General features: G+C 43.7%; 1 protein-coding gene across 1 annotated transcript in view; it reads left to right on the top strand.

Annotated features, from left to right (window-relative positions):
• ntrk3a (neurotrophic tyrosine kinase, receptor, type 3a) overlaps positions 1-21,208 on the top strand; it is a 183,406-nt gene that overhangs the window by 38,646 nt on the left and 123,552 nt on the right. The window contains exons 2-3 of the mRNA XM_053630231.1: positions 8,958-9,032; positions 11,697-11,768. Coding sequence (XP_053486206.1) covers positions 8,958-9,032; positions 11,697-11,768 — 147 coding nt within the window. The remainder of the gene's footprint in view (positions 1-8,957; positions 9,033-11,696; positions 11,769-21,208) is intronic.

Below are 21,208 nucleotides of genomic sequence, written 5' to 3'. Positions count from 1 at the left end.
TCGACTCTAATCTCTGTTTAAAACGAAAGCAGTGATTTTCCTGTCGACGGTGAGAGCGGCCATGTGGATTTGACTCGGTCACGTGAAGAACTCGGGCTTCAGGTCGCGTTCCCGACTACTCGTAGGACTTCCAAGCTGAGGAGGATGTCCTGGAACGTCAGGAAAATCCCTCATGACACGCTAGCTGGCTAACTCTTAACTCTCTAACCCAACGTGGACTCGAGTTAACGTGACGGTGTGAGCTAGTTTCCTTTAACAGTTAGCTAGCGCTTTTCCGGTGCCGGCTATATTATGGTATATTTGGAGAAGTTTGTTTGTTGTTGAATAAATCCTCATAAAACAAAACAAAACCCAACGAATTTACGTGAACCGGTGACACTATGCTAGATTTAATGCTAGTTAACTAGCGCTTACATATCCACCCGGGCTGCTAGTTAACCTAGGGACACATTAAACGATTGTCTATTTTTTAATTTTTTTTTACAGGAATGATTTCATTATATAAATGAAATATTCGAATCCGAAAGTTGTATAATCGATCTACGTCACGCCTGATCGTGAGCCCTGACGCCAAAACGCTACTGTCTGAGGCGGCGCTACTTTCTTTTGATATGCCGGCTAATCCCTTCATGAATTCTGCGTCCTGGTTTGTACAAACGCAAACAAAGCGCCGGTCTGTTTAAATCCGGAGAGAACCGAACGGCGTTCGGGAAAAATCTGCAACGCAGAGTGTGCGTACGACACGAGAGCCGTGAATACGGGACGCTACGCTCCGACGAGATATCCGTACACGTGCGTGCGGAGCCGGATTTCCGTTTAGGGAAAGTGCGGGTGTGTGAGTGGTGGATGTGTGAGCGGTGATAACGTGACGCAGATGAAAATGTAACAGCTCCGGCTTTTTTCCCCCGACGCGTGCATGGGTGTCGCGTCCCGTTTGCCGTATCTTCGCTGAACAGAATAAAGATGAAGCTGAGGAAGAGTGATATCAGGATGAAGAAGCTGTGTAGCGGTGTGTGTGACGGTGTGTAGCGGTGTGTACAGCTTCTTCACCTCAGGCCGAGTTAATTAAACTGCTGCTGGGTGACATACGCAAGTGTCTGAGAAACTACAGTGGGCTTATTTATTTATTTTTCTAATTATAACTGTACCGGAGCGGTTCTAAGCCTTATAACCTCGTTTATATCACAGTGGCACTTTATTCTTTGTGTGGATCTGTTTTAAATACTTCTATATTTATTATTATTATTAGTAGTAGTAGTAGTAGTATTTCTTGTAATTGTTTCACACCTACTACTAATTATTCTTGTTAAATATGTCATATATTAATGCATATATAAGTAAAACACAGTGATGATGATAATAATAATAATAATAATAGTTGTAGTAGGAGTAAGTAATATTAAAGAATTGTTTTTAACGCTTTACTATAGTATTTAATTAGAATCAAAATAATTCTGCATTATTTAATTTTTTAAGTCGTATTTATTCCCCCGTTGTTATTATAAGACAGCTACTCATCTTGAAGGATATCATCGAGTCTCATAACTTTTGACAAATATTTCGTATCATGATAATAGACCACCCCCAGGAAGCCCCGCCCCCTCAAGCACAGCCAATGAGAGCTTGGCATCATAAAACAGTTGGCTAGCTGTTGGTCATATTGATATTGATATAATGATTATTCTACGCGTTTGTTGAAAAAAAGAAACCCTGATGTATACAGGGAACAGGAAGTTCTCATCCAGAGACCAGAAGAGTTCTGGATGGCTACGGCACAATCTGCTGACGTTAGGGTGAAACTTTAGTTTGGTAGCCCGCCATTTGGTTGCCCACTTTGGAGCCTTTACTGGGCTCCTGACCAAGACGCATAGCCCTCAGCTGCTCAGCTCTGTTCCCGGACCCGAGGCGCTTTGGATAAAATCCTCCGCCAAACGAACAGATGTGGAATATCCACTTTAACCGATCTGACGACAGTTTATCCCGTAGTCTTTGAGCGAATCCGCATTCCTCCGTGATTCGAGCGCTGCTGAAATATTCAGAGACCTCGTTGCGTTGATGCTATAGCCGCGTGACAGGCGACGCTCTTTCTCCTATAAGACCGTCTCCGGCACAATAACGCGCACCGTTTTAAAGTACGCGCACGAGTTTACGTTCTACACACGCATGCCCGAGAGGTCGTGAGGTCATGAGCAAGGTCGTGACCCTTCTGACCCTTTTGTGTGACCCTAACAGAATGAGTGGGATTTAAAACAAAACATGTCTGTCTAAACGTGGGGGGGGATCCTCCCTGTTTAGGCCACGCCCATTTCAGGTTTAAATCTGAATAGAGATAGGAATATTTGGAGCACTGAACCGATAGAGGTCATGGCATTACGTTGTAGCAGTAGTTTCTGTATACTCTTTCTTCTCTTTGTTTGTTGGAGTCGTGACGTTAATTTGATGCACTCCGTGTGTGTGCTTGCTTATTTATTTATTTATTTATTTATTTATTTATTTATCACTGCTTCTGCAGTCACGGCTGAAAAGCCCAGCAATGGTTGAACTGCCCGCCTGGGGATAAATAAAGTTGATTCAGTCCGATTGCTTCCAGACAGAAGTCGAGTAGAATCCGAGCATCGCTGTGGATCTGATGGATTTTGGCGTGTGTGTCTAGTTAGAACCCCGTGGACCAATGATGCAAAGCTCCAGGCAGCGTGGAAGAAACTCAACTTTGGGCAAAAATAAATTGCATTTTGAAAATAAATAAATAAAAAAAGAATGGTTGTAGAACATTAGTGAGCACACCGTCACTTCAGCCAGCTTTCTACGTACCGATGTGGAGATCATTCACTAACCGTATGTACTTTCATAATCGAAAATACATTTCCCTATCTTTCTCAGCACCCTGAAGAGTTGTCCATTCATCCCTCTGTGGAAAAACCCTTCAAGGGTCTATGTAGAAGAACTTCCTAGTAAAATCTTTAAGGAGACATTTTTCTACGAGTGTAATTTTGCTTGAAAGATCACATTAGGAATTTCTACAAAAAGTTATTATTATTATTATTGAACGATTTCCTTTCACCTTTTAAAAGAAAGTCTAAATCCAGAACCCTGAATGATGCTTTAGCTTCTCTGTCTAGACTAGAGGAACCCTAGAGGAAAGGTCACAGGGTTCTAATTGGAGCGCCAGTCACAGGTTCGATCCTGATCCTGATTGTTCTCCCCACGTTCATGTGAGTTTCCTCAAACCTTCCAAAAACACACCAGTAGGTGGATTGGTGACTCCAAACTAGCCGTAGGTGTGAACTTGTGTGTGCATGGTGGCCGGGAATTCCATTCCAGTGTGTATTCCCACCTGGAGAAGTGTGAGCATCATACAACGGAGATACAGTGCACTCTTAAGAACAATGGTTCCTCAAGGGTTCCTTGGAATCCTGTCTAATTGAGAAACCAACTGTTTATATATAGAACCTTTTATAGGACAAGCTGAAAAACTATTAAGTGTTCTAGATTTGGGCCAGGATCACGGTGGATCTGACCTCTATCCTGGGAATACTGGGCTTGTGAGTAAGTGGATTCTTCGGAACCCTTGAAGAACCGTATTTAGTATTAATATCCGGAGAGTTGAAAACACCAACGCAGCTGTCGATCATTCCGGGTGTAAGTGTCAATTGGCTTGTCGTCTTGTGTTTTTATTGGAGGGTCCTGGTGTATTTATGAGTGGCGCACCTCGTGGCAGAGTAATCCGATGTTTAAATGCAGAGCTCCTATGCAAAATGCGACACCGGCCCATACCGCTTCGTAACGTATTACATACGAGTTCGTGAAGACCTGCAGTAGTGAGGACGCTCAGGAATCCTGAAGCTGTCAAGCTCATTAGTTGGCATTTACGCGCTGCGCTCCCCAATCGATGACTCCATCAATTAGTCCCTTGGTCAATTAGTCACTAGGGAAAAAGGCTCACTATGCAATTTGAATCCAGTCCCGTCCATCACTCACTCCTCCGATTGATCCGTTCCAGTGGTTCTAGCTATCGATCCTCCAGCACCGGATACACCCGGTAGGGCTCCAAAGCCAGAGTCCGGCGCTAAGCAGCACGCTAACCGCTTTATCACACCACTGGCTGGATCTTAATGACCTGCGTGTTTTTGATTAACTTTACTTAAAGCATGTTGGCCAAACAAGACATTACAGTAATTACGCTGGACGTGTCCCGGCGTAAACAGACGTGACCCGACGCGTATTTCGAAGGTTTGCGGTCGTCACCAGTGGGAACGTTCTGTCCATCGATCTGTTGTCCTTTTCAAAAACTGCATGCTTTGATGATAACTAGGATCTATTGACAGGAGAATTCCTGAAGCGTTAACGGCACGGACAGACGTTTACGGATATTTTTGAAAATCCTGTCGAAAAAGACGTTTTCGAAGACGCGTTCCCTTTGGGTGGGTTTTGCGTGTGTTATGAATGTGCCAGGTCTCCATTTATCTCATCTGCTGGTCAGGCTCTTACTTTACGGCCAGGAGTTTAATTCCACTTCATTTTGTTATTACATCCTCGTATGGAGGAGACAGAATACGATCGGTCCTGTACTGCGCCTGAATCCACCTCATCGTCAGTGTGGATCCTCGCGTTTGTCATTTTTCTTTTTTCTCTCTCCTGAAGTTAACGAAACATAAACAAACGCATCTTATCATGTCACAGAGATGTCGGAAAACTTAAAGTCGCAGCTTTACGTCTGACTGTTACAAAGTGCTGACACTGGAGACTCCTTCCGTAAGTGTTAAATAAACGCATTTCTCCTTACAGGAAATATTTTTTAAATCGGAATACGTGGGGCATCTGCCGTACAGGTCCCTGTGAACGAGCTGTTACTATAGAAACGATGACGTATTAGAGCGAATATCAGGCGGAACGTAAAAGAATGAGCGACCGAAAGAAAGACTACGATCGAACCGGTAGCATTACGACGAATCGACAGACATTTCTAATCGTTAAGTGCTTGAGACGGGTAAAGACTCGGCGGGTCCGGCGTCCTCTGGGACGCTTGACAAGATGGCCGCCTTTTAGAAGCTTAGCACGCTTGAATTGACTGGTGTTTGATGAGTCTCCGTCCTCCAGCTGCTGCTTAACTCTCCCAGTAGGCAGACATGAGGAGAATGTCATGGGTGTGCTGCACAATGGCAAGACGACAAGGGCAGGATTTTACATCAGTGTCCAACATGCACTCCAGGGACCCCGGCAGCCGTATCCGTCATTACACGGTCCCTCATTAGCCGGCTTGTAATTGCATTGTGGGTAGTTGGGTATGTCATAAATCTAGAGGAAACGCATGGGGGGAGAGGACCGGAAAAGGCTACTACTTTGGCTTTTGGGCCTATAGGGAATATGGCTAATGTTCTAGCCCTGGTACTTCTAAAGGACAGCACTTTCTGTGTGTGGGTTTACTAGTAGAGAGCTTACTCTACCATTTTCTACACATATATATACTTTCATTTTACGTCCTGTTTGTTTCACGTCTTCCACTTCCTGGTTTTCTACTTCCTCGTTGTCGACACCTATTTATATATTTCTTCGTTTTGAATTTACATCAAATTTGCAAATTTACCCTAGGGACAAGTTTGAATATCACTGAAAAGCCTTCTTTAGACGGCACCGGCATTTGCAGTTCTTTCTTCCCTCCACCATTTTGTCTCTCTTTAAACTCTGGAGCTTGCCCTCGTCTGTCCAAACTCATTTTTGTTCGCGCTGGCACATGACTCATCCCATCCTAGCGGCCAATCTTAATCGCTCTTATGGCTCCTGACGCTTCCAGAAAGCAAACTGCTTGTGCTTGAGTCTAACGTCCATCAGTACGTCACTAATATGGCTAAATAGGACCGAAAGCCGCGTGTGTGTTACGCAATGCTAATCAGATCCCACTGGATTATATTCATTATTTTTGTTGCTAGCAGATCGGGCTAACCAAAATGAACAACACCGCTGTTCATTTGAACGCTGTTAGCCTCTTATTTCCAATTTCTTTGTCAAATTAAGATGATCTTGATGCTTGTATAGTTCTGGAAACATCAGGCACACACACACACATCATTTACACTGATTTAGGTTCTGCTGTCAGGCAGCCTGCTGCTTCTTTCTCCCGTCAGAAAGGCAGAGTCTTCAGATCTTAGCCATCTGAATATCTGAATTAGCATCCCGACGGTGCTCTGAATTCACACCCAGCCAGAGAGTGCACTGATGCGCAGAGGCTTAGCGAGCTTAGCTTTCGTTAGCTAGACGGCAGCTGAAGCCTCGGGTCCCTCCAGGCCAAATTATAAAACTTCATACAGAGCCATCTGCCTGTGTTGCCGAACATCCCATGCTGGCTCCGGTGCAGGAAAAAAAAAACAACAACCCCGTAATTATCTCACGACTTTTACTGCCAAAACTTGTGCGGATGCTACATTCCGCTACCCGGGACGCGCACGTCTTGAATGTCAGTGTATTCATCATGTCAGAGGTAGGGAGCGTGGTTATTTGCCAAAATTTCAAATTTAACCTTAAATCCTGGGAAGAACTTCATAGCGGATCTCGTGCCGTTACCAAACAGCCGGATCCGTCGCGTTGTCCTCGGCGTCTCCGGCGTCTTGCTAATATTACTCGTTTATTATTGGCGAATATAAACTAAACACTAATACACAGTGAATAGACCTTTCACGAGAGTCTGATTTGAGCTTAATTGAAAAAAAGAACCATTAAATAAGACCCTAATTAACAGCTTGTTTGATAAAATAATGTCTACGCTGTACTGATGATTTGTTAATGCTAACGAATGTCGTAGATAATTAGTTATTAGTCACAATTCTTCTACAAGAACCTGGAAGGGCTTACAAAGAAAATCCTGACATATTGTTTCATTTTCTGCTTTTTATTCTCTCTCTCTCTCTCTCTAAAATATCTGGTTATAAATGGCACACGCTTTCTTTGAGCAGGAGTTAAAGTTCATTACTGAAGCCAAGGTTTTCAATAAATAAATAAATAAATAAATAAATAAATAAACGGAAGTGGTTTATTTTTCCTCCAAGGCCGACGGGGTAATATGAAAAGGTGAGGGAAAGCGGGGACAGATGTAAGAAATAAATGCTGCGGGAATACAAATATAATTATCCTGTCATTTTGAGTTCTGTTATTTGTTCTGCTTTGTAGTGCTGAAATGACATTACGTTTATACACGAGGTGTCGGTTTTCGTTCTCAGAGTGTGGGCGTGGCCTCTTCTTCCCACTCGGGTAAACCGTGTCCGCACACTGAGAGACGAAGATCCAGAATAACGCCACGTGTGATGGCGTTAATTGCCTGCGCGAACGGCAAGGATTAACAACGAATAATCGTATGAATTCCGTCGCGTGTCTTTTCTCATATAATGGAATATGGAAATGAGATTATTTTTGTGTTTTAAAAACTGTGTACAATTTTGTGTTGCAAAATTTAACCCAAAAATGACCGCCATTTTGCATCTTTTTCATTGGAACGTCAGTTTAAAGCGCACGAGCCGACGGTATAATATGTTCATGCTGAGGAAGGATGCTAAACTGGTGGCTATAAAAATGCCTTACATTAGCATTGTAGCTTAAAAAAAAACAACAACAACAACAAAGATGCATCTAGATAGATGGCTTGGAAAACGTATAAATCGGCCATTTTGTTTCTTTGAGTATTTTCCATGCACAAAAACAACCCAAAAGCTCCTTTCAGTGGAATTTTAAATGACGCATTTATAAACTACGTTTCAAATCCCTCTGTAAAGCCGTGATACGGCGAGGAGAACGCTTCTCTTCGATTCTCTGTGATTGCCGCAGTTCTCCTCCAGAGCCACGGCTTTATCGGCGCTACGCAGCGATCGCCCCGAAGTGATATTCACCACGTCTCGAAAACATCGCTCCAGGACGAAAACAGTCATTAATCAGCGCGTGTGTGTGTGTTATGAAGTCACACTCTCTCAAAAGCTGACAGCAGCTGGATGTCCTCACATCTGCTGCTGCGAGAGCTGGAGATTCACGATTAGCCGTCGCTGCTCGCGCCTTCCATAAAGAGCAGAAATTACCTCTTTAGTCCGTCTTTATCTGGGCGGCGAAGTGCGTTAATCAACACTTTAGTTTTATATCCGATTTGAAATGTGCCAGAGAGAAGCGTGAGATTTCTTTGAAAGGACTAACGCTGCGTTATTGGTGAAGTCAACAGCCGCCTCGTCTCTATCGGCGGAATCCTAAACCCCGCCCCCTTAACTGCATATCTTTGCATATCATTAAAATAAATTCTGTTTTTAAAAAAAATTACCCAAAGGCTACCAACTGCCACGTGTTCCTCTTCTAGCACGGCAATTTGCTGACGATAGTTTTGTACTTTTTATCCGTTTATAGTTGCATTCAATGCTGTGGAACGTCCGCTAAACAAGTTTAAAGCAGTTAAAAAACAGTCCCTCATCAGGCTCTCTCTTTTTTTTTTTTTTTTTCCTGTCTCTTAAAGTTAGTAAGACGACAACAACAACAAAACACGGCTTATCCTGTTACCGAGAACTCATCGTTCGCTGACACTGGAGACTCCTTCCATAAATCTTAAATAAACTTCTCCTTACGCGAAACTCAACCATGTCAGTGTATATTTTTCTAAAATCCGTTTATGTGGCGCAGCTGTCGTACATGTCCCTGTGAATGAGCCGTTACTATGGAAACGATAGCGCATTAGAGCGAATTCTATGCTTTCCTTTCTGAGAGAAGGTTTCTGTATAAGAGATGCATTTAACATTTCACATTTGTGGCATTATCACATGATCAAGTTTAACTTAAGCTCCGCCTTTGTTAAACCCAGGAAGACCTGTCACACTTTTGCCGTTGAAATAGCGAATTTCTCATTCCGCTAACATGTCTGTCTGCTACTTCGTGCATGCTAACTGACTAGCCTGAGCGCTTTCTCTAACCCCTCTCCCGTGTTTTTCCCCCCACAGACACATCGAGAACTGGTTGGGCCTGCAAACCGTACAGGAGGTTGACATGGCTCTGTACACCGGAATCCAGAGACTGTGAGTAGCAGAAACACTTCTTATCACCATATCGCTAATCTCTCCCTCACCCCGAACTCGGACACCGTGAAACGCAGCTGACATGGCTTCAAGGAACATTGCTCATCGCGACAGCGCTTGAAGTGGTAGATCTACGGATCAGCACTTAGCGACGATGCTAGCCGGGCAGCTGGGCATTCTCACCTCCCAGTGGTCGACTTTAGCGGCGTGGATTTTCCTTTTAAGTCAGCCCACAAACAAAAAGATCCTCCCCAAGGCCTAGTTTGCGCTGATCAAATAAACAGCACTGAAGCAGCCTGGAAATTTAATTACGTCCCCCATCGCCCAGCGTCTGGACAAGAACTCCACTCGGCTCCTTCTCCCTTCCCTCTCTGTGCTGGACCTGCTGTAGATATGTTCCTTCCTTTTCCAAAAAAATGTCTCCGGATGCCTCTCGGGAAGCTCGTCCTCACACCGTCTTGCATACACACGCTAGCACATGCACAATCTTCTCCTAGCCAGTTTCGGAAAGCTTAAAGCAATTACAGCAGCTCTGATTAGCATGTTTCTCATTAGCCACTAGCGTTTGTCAATAGCGCCTTAAAACCCTGTCTGAAAACCACAGCATCTCATTGCTTCTTTGCTGTTTTAACCCTTTTTATTGATCTGAGATTACATTTTCTGTTTAATTATGTTAAAACGATCGATATACTGTACGATCAGGAAACCGCTAGGTGCCGGTGCTGGAAGGTCCCAAGGTCCTAAATCGCCGTTTAGAACCTTCCTCAAGAACCCAACGGTTCGGCTGGTCCTAGGATTTAAAATCATGAACTTCCAATCAGAAGCCCAATGCTTTAACCGTCAGGCACTTCCGGTATCTTCAGGGGGATTTTACGTGTTTTTACGCTTCACAGGCCTTTGTGATGGGGAACCACTCTGGTTTAGGGTTCTACTAGATTCTTTAGAGTTCATCCAGAGTGAAGACATGTTCACATTACCAGGTTGAAGTGACACCCATCCGATTTTCTGCCTTAAAATGACACGGATCTGATGTTTTTCAGGACGATGGGTACAAACATTCGATCTTTTGAAATCAGACCTGATCCAGGTTTATATGTGATACTAGATGAGATACGTATTCACGGTGTAGGTGTGCAGATCACCGCCATCGTCATCATCAGGTGAGAGCAGCATGGCAGAACAGCAGTGGAGGACGGCGACGACGAAAGCAGCGACTCCTTATTCGGTGGAACGATGAGGAAATTGGTGATGCACTCGATATTTGGGGAATTTTGGGAGTGAACCTCCAAAAAGCTGAATAGTGTTCGAAACAGTTGTCCAGGAACTCGATGTGCACATGTGGGGCATTTCTGGGGAAAGGTTCCCATAAAGACAAATACAGATCAGATTTGAATGTGAGCCATCAAGATCAGACAGAACTGATCTGAGCAAAAGATCAGAACTTGTAAAGTTCTGTAAAGTTCTGTAAAGTCTTTATGTGGTGACTAGGAATTAACTGAAAAAATGAAGATCCCATTATAATTCATCCATTCATCTTCAGCAACCACTTCTTCTTAGCCTGGGTTGCAGTAGATCTATCCTGGCAACATGGAAGGATCTACCCCCCTGGATGGGAGCAGTCCATTGCAGAGCACCATGCACACACACACACACACACACACACACACACACACACACACTCACACACACATACACCTATGGACGATTTAGGATGGTCTATGGACGTGAGGAAACCCAGACAGACACGAAAATAATACGTGCACCAGAGTGCAGAACCAATCTGATGACCCTGGTACTGTGAGGAGACCCAATATCAAACTTTTCTAAATAACAAACACACGTAGAAAAGAGCCAGCGAATGGTATCAGACATAATCGATACACAGATGCAAGGATCCAATCTTTTTTCATATTCATACTAGTGCGCCGATTCAAATCGGTCAATATTTTTACCGCTTTTAGGGCTTTTTCGGCTCCCGGGATCCGAATCGCGATCGGCAGACCTACCGAGCGCTCGAGCGATTAGTCCCGCATCACAAACCGTGCCTTCGTGTGAGCTCGTCCCAAATCAGAATCCGTTGATCTGATTAGTCGTTCTCACGCCCGTAATGAAAACAAGAGCGAGCTCTCTGCGTGAACGAACATCTCACAGATGCCGGTGATAAAAACGGATTCAATATACATAATTGGTTCAAGATGCTGGCGAGAGTCACTACAAGAGGGAGGAGAGGTTGCTTTTCGATGAGCATCCTGGCTGTGATGATGCCTCAGGAGAAAGATACGACACTGGGTGTTTTTTCATCCCCTTTAGCCGTCTAAATAATCATCAGCTCAGATGGTGCCAACGTCAGCCCGGGTTAAAACAACCAAACTGCACCTTTCTCCTCCTCTCACGACTCGTGTGCTTCCACCCAGACCTATTATTTACCTCAAATGCGACTTTAAATCAGCAGGTAATCAGCACACTCGCTGTTTGACACTGGCGCGATCCACAGGCCCGCTCTCTCTGAACGCCGGTTTCCATAGATACCATCGTGGTTTAGCCTTCGCAGCCATTTACAATAATCCCTCTTCGAGTGAGCACACTCCTACAAGTGTTTGGGAAAATGTCACGGCGGTTGGTTGAGAAGGAAAACAAAAATATTTGTGTTCTTTTCTGTTTCAGGACCATCATGAACTGCAATTTGAGGACGATCCAGTCTCGAGCCTTCGCCCAGAACCCGCATCTACGTTACATGTGAGTCTCTTTCCTAGGGTTTTCCCAAAAGGGAAAACGGACACGATGCGAACAGAGTCATACACTCTTATGGAATACGATCGTTTTGATCTGAGGAAATATGAGAATCTGCGTTAAACCTTTACCGCAGGCTTGTTTGACATAAAAATGTTTTAGCCAGGACTCTGAAAACAAAATCTGGGCATGTCCTACATCTGTTTTTATTTATTTTTTCATTGTAAAAAGTAGCTAGCAGTGGAAATTCCCCAAATCTCTCCAGCATGTGTTCCGTGTTTTGCCGTTTGTGTCCTGCACATTTACGGAGAGGTAGGAAATGTCTCTATTCCTCTTAGCAGCTTTGAAGGTACATCTAAAAGCTTCTTGCGTTTTTGCAACCAGGAACTACCATACAGGAACGATGCGTCCCCTCTACATGGTTTATTTACGTTCTGATTCAACACGCTATAGCAAAGTTACCATCGCTAGCCCCTCTTCAGGAGACACGCCTTCATGCATAATTAATCGTGATAAATTCATCTGCAGAACCCAGGAACTTCTCACGCCGCACTCTCTCAGAGATAACTGTTGGGAGGCATTAGGAAGAGTTGTGTGTCGTAAGTTTTACTTCACAGCACTGTTTACACCACTTGCCTTGAAAACTTGCAAGCGCGTCTATATGCCATCTGTCATCTACATCAAAGCGCTCGAGTGACCACTTGCAGCACGACAGAAGGAGAATATCCGGAGTCTTATCACATTGTTAGTTAGCGAGCTAGGTTTTGGTACGCAGCTAGTACTCTAAGTGGATAGTTTTCTTTCTTCCAGGAGTGCATCGATATACCCAAAGAATATGATCCATTGAGAAATGTAATTTCGGATAACCTGAATACCGAATACGAAATATCCGGATAAATGAACAGGAACGAGGCAACACAGAGATGTGAGAAAATGGGAACATGGAATGTTAGGACCTTAAGACCTTGGGAACTTTTAGAATATATAGCACTTGTGGATGACGGAATTCTGGGAACATATGACTGTGGGGACATGGGGTTACGGAAACATTAGAGCTTGGGAACGTCGGAGTTTTGGAAGACAGAACAGTAAAATGTATCGTATTGAGGGAATATAGGGCGCTGGGAATAGAGTGTATTGGGAAGACCTGACTATAGGGACATGGGATTGTTAGGAAGTTTTATTTATATATATACTGTATGCTTAAGGAGCATGGAACCCTGGGAAAATATAGCTTTGGGAAGAGTGAATGTGGGAAACATGGAATCTTGGGAATGTAGGCCCTTGGAAACGTGAAACTTTTAGAATATACGAGCAGCGGTGGCCCAACCGGTTAAGGCTCAATAGGGGCGTTCAAGCCCCAGCACTGCCAAGCTGCCACTCTTGGGCCCTTGTGCAAGGCCCTTAACCCTCTCTGCTCCAGGGGGCGCTGTATCAGGCTGGGCTATGAGGAAAAAGAATTTCACCGTGCTGTAATGTATACATGACGAATAAAGCCTTTTAAAGCCTAATATAAGAGAACATGGAGAACATGGAGCCCTGGGAACACAGGCCCTCGGAAACATAAGTTCCTGAAAACATAGGGCTTATTGGGGAACATGGGGATTTGGGTAGGTAATGGCAACTTAAAAATATAGTACTTGAAGAATATAGGACACTGAGAATATAGTCATTAGGGAACATAGGGTTGTGAGAATACAGAACTCTGGAAGCGTAGACTTTTGCTAGATGGATGGATGGTATTGATTGATCGCTCAGTGGAAATGAGGACCCTGGAAACATGTACTATAGAATTCAGGACATTGTAAATATAGTAGCTCGGGAACGGGAAGCTGTGGGAGCGTAGAGATTTTTGGGAACATAAGTCTTTGAGAAGAGAAAAATGACTTGGGAACATGGAACCCTGGGAAAATAGGACTCAGTAAACATGGCGCTTTAGGAACCTACTGTAAGGCATTGGGAAAAGAGAGCCTTGGAAATCTGTGGATGTTAAAATGCTGAAAGCTCCAAGACGTCTGGATGTAGTCGTGGATCGGAGTAAAGCAGGTCAGACCTGCGTGTCTTTTTAAAAAAAAAAAAAAAATTGTTATTATTTTGATCTCTACAGCGTTATTTGAAATGATTATTATTTTGTCTGTCTGTAAAGGTTTGTCTTTCCCGCACTACATAAACGACGGTTATTGGAGGTGGAGCGTCTGATTGGTGCCTCACGCTGAAATGATAGCAGGAGGGAGAGAGAATGAAAGAAGCGCAGGGAACGAGAGATGATTTGTTTAATGAAGGCTGAAACGGGAGAACGTGACAGGTCTGCTATTTCCCCATTTTGCTGGAAAGCGTGATGAGTCACTGGCTGTCACCTCCTGGCGATCCCGCCCAATTTGGGCTGTCCATCACGACCTGAAAGTGCCTCGATGTTTCATTTGAATGACATGCGTGGGTGGATGCAGCTTTATAAGCAGTGGAGGCACACTGTGTGTGTGTGTGTGTGTGTGTGTGTGTGTGTGTGTGTTTTCTGTCTGTATAATATATATCACTGTGTACGACTACATCACACTGCTTAAAACATCATGCTGTAGGGATTCATGTTCAAAAATTAATAACGCTATTTGCTTTTTTCCATCAAATTGCCCTCGCTCGTTAAAATCAGAGCAGGTCCTTTGTACGTGACGGTACACAGATCTAATCACTCATTCCTTCTCTCTCTCTCTCTCTCTCTCTCTCTCTCTCTCTCTCTCTCTCTCGCTCCCTCTCATCTCAACAAATCTCACAGATGTCAATGTTTAAAAATGTATTCGATATCAATAATTGATTCCAGACGCTAATGAAACGGCGTGCCCGGCCGCGCGGAGATGTGGCTTCTCTGAAGCTGATCCTGTCGATAACGTGGCTCGGGCTACACGGGAACGACACGGCGCTCGTGCTCATCGATATCTCGTTTTAGATATCGACTGGGAAATATTGAAGGATGTAGGAACGGAGATCTAATGCACAGGAAAGTGTAATTAAGGCTGTAAGTGCAAACCTCGCCGCTTAGCCTCGTATACTTTCCCATCACACGTTTAACATGCTATCCGAGAACGCCACGGCGCCGCTTCATATCTCTCAGCCACAAACCTTTCCGAATCCGTCCCGGCGTTAACAATCCTAACGACTCGCTGTTGTCGAGTAAAGAATGAAACGCCGCGGGCTGCGTTTTAGTGTCGTTACACGGTGTACCTTTTATCCATTTATAGTTACGATTAACGCAAGGTCCAGTTCTCGCTTACATCATAGCCGCTATAAACAGTCATTCCCTCACCGGACCTCTCTTTATTCTCTCTTTAAAATGAACAGAACAAATCGACAAATGGCAGCCTCGTCACGTTTCCGAGAACTCCGAGAGGACGTCCTTCTCTCAGTGTGAAATAAACATCTCCTTACAGAAAATCTCACCGTGTTAACGATGTGCACGTTTTTAACACGTTCGTTATTCGTCGAGCCCCTGTGAACGGGCTGTTGCTATAGAAACCATAACGTATCAGAATGGACGTATTGACATAAACGAGCGCTACGGTCAAGCTGAGCTGCTGTTCTAGGAAACGAATCAACACTTTCTTACCAATCAGAGTCCGGAATTCAGCGGCGCTGTGACGTGTCACGCTAACCCCGGCCCTTTTATCGGGACCCCGGTTTAATCAGCGAGTCCATGTAATAAACATGTCCATGGGTTTTCCGTTTACAGCACACCGTCGTTTCCGGCTTTAACGCTCGTTCACGCGACGTTGATTTTCCCATAGTGTCTCGTGCTAGTCTTGTTTTTATACCGTACTCGCTCACAGGCCGTCATGACTGACTATGTTCGCAGGCATTTGTGTTCACGCCACGCTGGCTTTTATAAGCTGTAAAATCCCCAAGATTTGCAGAGCTCCCGTGTTGTGAAGTGGCGGCGTTCTGACTCATTTCCTGTGCTTTATGTCCTGCGGGTTCGGAGCGAGTGTGTCATCCATCAGCTCCTCCTACGGCTAATATAATGACCCCTGGGCTCTAACCTACAGATACAGATGAGCTCCTCTGATGTGGATCAATATAGACGGCGAGCTTCTCTTCCCTGGCACACGCGCTCCAGTCCTCGTCTCGGCCGAACACGCCGTCGGCCTGCGTACGCGATAATAAGCGGCGTTCCATCACCTCGGGGTGATAGAGTCATCCAGCGCAGGAGCTGTCAGGACGAATTTACCAGGTCGAAGATTCTTCACGATTATATTTACAGATTTAAAATCCTGCGTTTTACGTTCACTCACCCAGCGAAAGTCGTCTGTAGCAATCACACAAGTAATTCTGTCTTATTTAAAAGAAAAAAAAAAGCACAGATAATAGTGCAAAGATACCCGTTTTGACCAGCTGAATATAGTGCTCCAGGGGCATTTGCATTATGATGAAAATCTCATATCACAATACTTGAAGATGTTTGTGATACACAATAGGTATTGATATGCAGTATAGCCAACAGCGTGCTGGCAAAACATGCGAGTAAGTGAATTCCAACAGTGAAAAGAAGGGGGGGAAATATATATATATATATATATTTTATAAAAAGAGCGAAAAAAAGAAAAGGTTACATTTTTAAAAAGTGCATCAAATCAGCTGCTGCTCTTAAAGTGCACCTATTATGGTTTTGAAACGCGCCTAATTGTGTTTTAAAGGTCATATACGATAAATTTGCACTCATCCGAGGTCAAAAAACACTTTAACGTGCTCATAATTTAAACTGCGGGGTTCCCCCCCCCCAGTGTCACAAATGACTCGTTAAATGATTCGTTCTAAAGGAATCATTCTAAACTCCTCCTTAACTCCTGGAATCACTAACGACTCGGTTCGGCTGTTCAGAATCGATTCCTTCTTTTAGGAGTCGATGACTCCGATTGCAGAACGTTGTGGTGTAAGAGGAATAAAACACTCGCTGTCGTTGGAAAAGAATCCGATTTTGAGGAAGTATTCGTTAAATTAACTTTATACGACAAATAGTCATTAATTCATCCAAACTCTTTAATTAGTCAGTGATGTATTAAACACTTATAAATAGATTATTGTCTATTTATACTTGAAGTTAAAGTCTTATACGACTATAATGTTTTTTCTTAAGCTCCGCCTCCCCAAGTTTACAGGTGGAATAGTAACAGGAAACAGGAAGTCTTGCTGATTATATTATAATATTATATAAAGTTCCACTTTTGAACTTAAATATGGACTCGAGCGTTTGTTTTGTTTTGTTTAGTTTTTTTCTCCATAAAATTGTTTATTTAAGAATGATAGTATTTGACGCAAGGATATAAAGATATTATGTGAGAGACCTTTATTAGCAACACCCCCCCCCCCCCCCAAAAAAACCCCCCAAAAACACAATACACAGTAAAATGTGCTGAGCTTTGCAAACGTTAGCTGTTTTTCCAAACGATTGATGATCGGTCGATTTCATTTCATTTTGTAGTGTTTTTGTTTTTTACTCTCCTCCTGGTTCCTGGCTCAGATGAAAGACCGAGCAGTCGATGGAGAGGTCAGGTGGCTCTCGGACGTTGGAGGTCTCTCTGCGTTTGAAGTCACGTTGCTCGTGTTTCATGTGTGACAGAACGAAAGGTTGCGGTGTGAATTCCTGGACTGATCTCTCTGCGTCTCTCGCTTTGTCTTTTGTTTTTTTTTGTTGTATTTTTTAATCCAGTGATGTGAGAGGAGTCTGTGTGTATGATAAGGGATGTTGGAGGTGTAAAGGTTATTCCCACCGGTGGTTTAGGAGCAGCGCTCTCATTAAATCCTCCTCGCCCCTTGTCTCGTCTTTTTGCTCCAAAATGTCATTTTCAGAAACGAGTCTCTTGAGAGGGTTTTTTTTTAGCTGTGTTTCTGTATCTTCTCTCATACAGCTTCACTTCTCTGTCTTTTTGTCTTTCTCTCTCCTCAGTCCAGGGTGTGCCATCCAGCTCTTTTATGCAAATTAAAAAAAAATCATAAAAACAGTCATTTCTAGGATTTTTAGATGAATTGCGTCTGTAACGTGTCTTCTCTGTAGTAACTGTAATAAGTGGCCGGAAACAGAATTTAAAATGAAGGACAAAGAAGTGTGTGGGTGGAACAAACAGTAGTGATGAGTGATTGGTTGTTGTGAACAGTAGTGATCAGTGATTGGTTGTTGTGAACAGTAGCGATCAGGGATTGGTTGTCGTGAACAGTAGTGATGAGTGATTGGTTGTCGTGAACAGTAGTGATCAGTGATTGGTTGTTGTGAACAGTAGCGATCAGGGATTGGTTGTCATGAACAGTAGTGATCAGGGATTGGTTGTCGGGAACGTTACTGATCAGGGATTGGTTGTCGGGAACAGTAGTGATCAGTGATTGGTTGTCGAGAACAGTAGTGATCAGTGATTGGTTGTTGTGAACAGTAGTGATCAGTGATTGGTTGTTGGGAACAGTAGTGATCAGTGATTGGTTGTCGAGAACAGTAGTGATCAGTGATTGGTTGTCGAGAACAGTAGTGATCAGTGATTGGTTGTCGTGAACAGTAGTGATCAGTGATTGGTTGTTGTGAACAGTAGTGATCAGTGATTGGTTGTCGTGAACAGTAGTGATCAGTGATTGGTTGTCGTGAACAGTAGTGATCAGGGATTGGTTGTCGGGAACGTTACTGATCAGGGATTAGTTGTCGGGAACAGTAGTGATCAGTGATTGGTTGTCGAGAACAGTAGTGATCAGTGATTGGTTGTTGTGAACAGTAGTGATCAGTGATTGGTTGTTGTGAACAGTAGTGATCAGTGATTGGTTGTTGTGAACAGTAGTGATCAGTGATTGGTTGTTGTGAACAGTAGTGATCAGTGATTGGTTGTCGGGAACGGTAGTGATCAGTGATTGGTCGTTGGCTTTACACAGTGGCGTGAATCAGCTCTCAGCTCATTTACTCAGCAGCTGTGATGTGAGCTGAAGAGCCGTATGGAGAGCAGGACAGCTGTTGATTGGTGTAGATAATGGGGTCTAAAATGTTCACGTTAGACTAGAAACACAGTCTCTCTGTGTGCTTCAGGAGGCTTCGAATGCGTACCGAAAGACAACACGCCAGTCTCAAATTTGATCAAATCTGCACTGCATTTATCATCTTAGAATTTATTACATTAAACGTTGATCGCGTGTCTTTTAACTTCAGCCTGATTTTCACTTTTACTTCATTTCTCACACACAACCCTCTCTTTAAACGTTCTCTATGCAACCTCTCTCTCTCTCTCTCTCTCTCTCTCTCTCTCTCTCTCTCTCTCTCTCTCTCTTCCCCTCTCGCCGTTCTGTATCTTATTTTATTTTACTTTTCTCTCTCCGTCTGTTTCTCTTCACTGGAAACTCCTTTTTCTTTGCAGTCGCTCTGAATTGCATCGGCGTGCGTTACGCTCAAATCCACTTTAAATATTGATCTGTAAATTCAGAGCTTGAGCTGAATGACGTGTTCCATGCGGAGGGATTTTTGTATTTAAACATCCCTCTACGACGCGGTCCGTTTTATCCCTCGTGATGACAGAAGAGCCGGATCGCTACAATATAAACTGAGATTGTGGTTTTCTGGAGAAAAAAAGAACAAACCTTCGAGATGTTGCCTTCTCTGTTATTTTCTTATTATATTTGTTTTATTGTATTGCCCGGGGGCGAGAGTTTTGTGTTTAGCTCCGTTATTGACTATAAAGTCGCAGCCTGCTTTGCATAACGTTATTTTACCAACACTCGTGTCTCGTTATCGCGTGTGTCCTTTCAGCTTTTTTTTTGCCTGAAGGAAGCTGGCGCTTTTCTCATGTTTCAGTGTTGTTATGACTCACGTTATCTTATTATTATTTTTTTGGTGTACATTACGGCTAATTGAGTTACCACACGTTGCATTTTTATTTATTCATTTATTTATTTATTTACCAGATTTGGCCGTAAGCACGCTCATTTCTCTCCTTGAAACCCCAGCGCTGTCGAGTTCTGGATTGCGATTGGTCAGAAGGTGTTGAGGAATTTTCTATAACAACGTTTTTAACATCGTTTCTATAGTAACGGCTCATTTACAGGGACTTGAAGGAGTCTCCGGTGTCAGCGCTTTGTAACAGTCTGAGGTGAAGCTGTAACGTGACGATTTCTGAGAGAGAGAAGAAGAACGACGTGTGAGGGAAGGAAGTGGCGTAACGTAAGTGTGAACAGGTTCTAACTTGTTCCAACGCCATTAAATGTAACTATAAATGGATAAAAAAAACAGCTATGATATCGTTCCAGCCGTCAAACTCCTTTAAATTTGTGTTTGGTGTGTTTTGACTGAACCCTGGTGTGTTCTCCGACTCCGAGCGGTTCTTTGAGCGGGCGATGGGAGTTTTTGAGTCGGGCGATCACTCTCTCGATCCGGTTCTGAACCGGAACGCTCGAGTAAGACATTCTTGAGATTCGACTCTGAATCGACTCACCTGCAGGAAGTGAATCAAACATGCCATGTGGTGGTGTTTATTTTTTTTAACTCGTTAATTATGATTGGATATTCATCATGTTTTTTTTTGTTTTTTTAAGAAGAACACTTTAAGCCCCGCCCCCTCACCCACCATTTTATTTTGCTTTTTGGTGTGAAGCAAGTGGCAAACGAAGTAAACATCTTCACTTCACGCCGATTCAGACTCAGAAAAAGAACTTATAGGTGTGAAAGACTAATGAGTCATGTGACTTCCTGACCCTGGGATTATCAGGATTAACACTTCTTTTTATTTTTATTTTTATAAGTGTTAATTTAATTTGTGCTACAGCTCTTCTAATGTCCTCTTTCTAACCCCTATCTCTCTCTCTCGCTCTCCCTCGCGCTCTCCCTCGCTCTCCCTCTCTCTCGCTCTCCCTCTCTCTCGCTCTCCTCCATCCCTCCATCTTTACCTGTCCGTTTGATCACAGCTGCTGGTAATGGTATGGTAATAGTGTAGCCGGAGCTGAGAACTCTGGGTGATTCTGAGATGATAAGGCCTCTCTTTATCACATGACCCTTCTCTCCCACTTCACACCAATCTGTTAGCACACACACAAACACATACACACACACGCGCACACACACACACAGTTTCTCTTCATCTCCGGAGGTCAGGTGGAATATTTGCGGCCGTAATTGCCTCCAACGCGATTGCATCAGATTTCTGCCGCCATTGTTTGATCTGTAATAAGTGAGTGTGAACTGTTTATGAGGTATGCTATCGAATGAGTCAGAGCCAGGGAGCGAAATAATAAGACAGACAGACAGAGAGACAGACAGAGAGAGAGGGAGTGAACGAGAGTGACATTTCTTCCTCGTAGCCGTCCTACCGTAAGCGAATGTCACAGCGTCGGACGACTCAAAACATAACGAAGTGTGAAAAACCTACTGTTTAAAGCGACAAATTTGTATTACACCAATGCGAAACACACACGCTAACAGCTACGGGAGCTGTAGCAACTCG

This window comes from Ictalurus furcatus, chromosome 8, assembly GCF_023375685.1.
Source record: "Ictalurus furcatus strain D&B chromosome 8, Billie_1.0, whole genome shotgun sequence".
Lineage (NCBI taxonomy): Eukaryota > Metazoa > Chordata > Actinopteri > Siluriformes > Ictaluridae > Ictalurus > Ictalurus furcatus.
The sequence above is the reverse complement of the archived record's forward strand: the minus strand, read 5'-3'. Positions and strand labels throughout refer to the sequence as shown.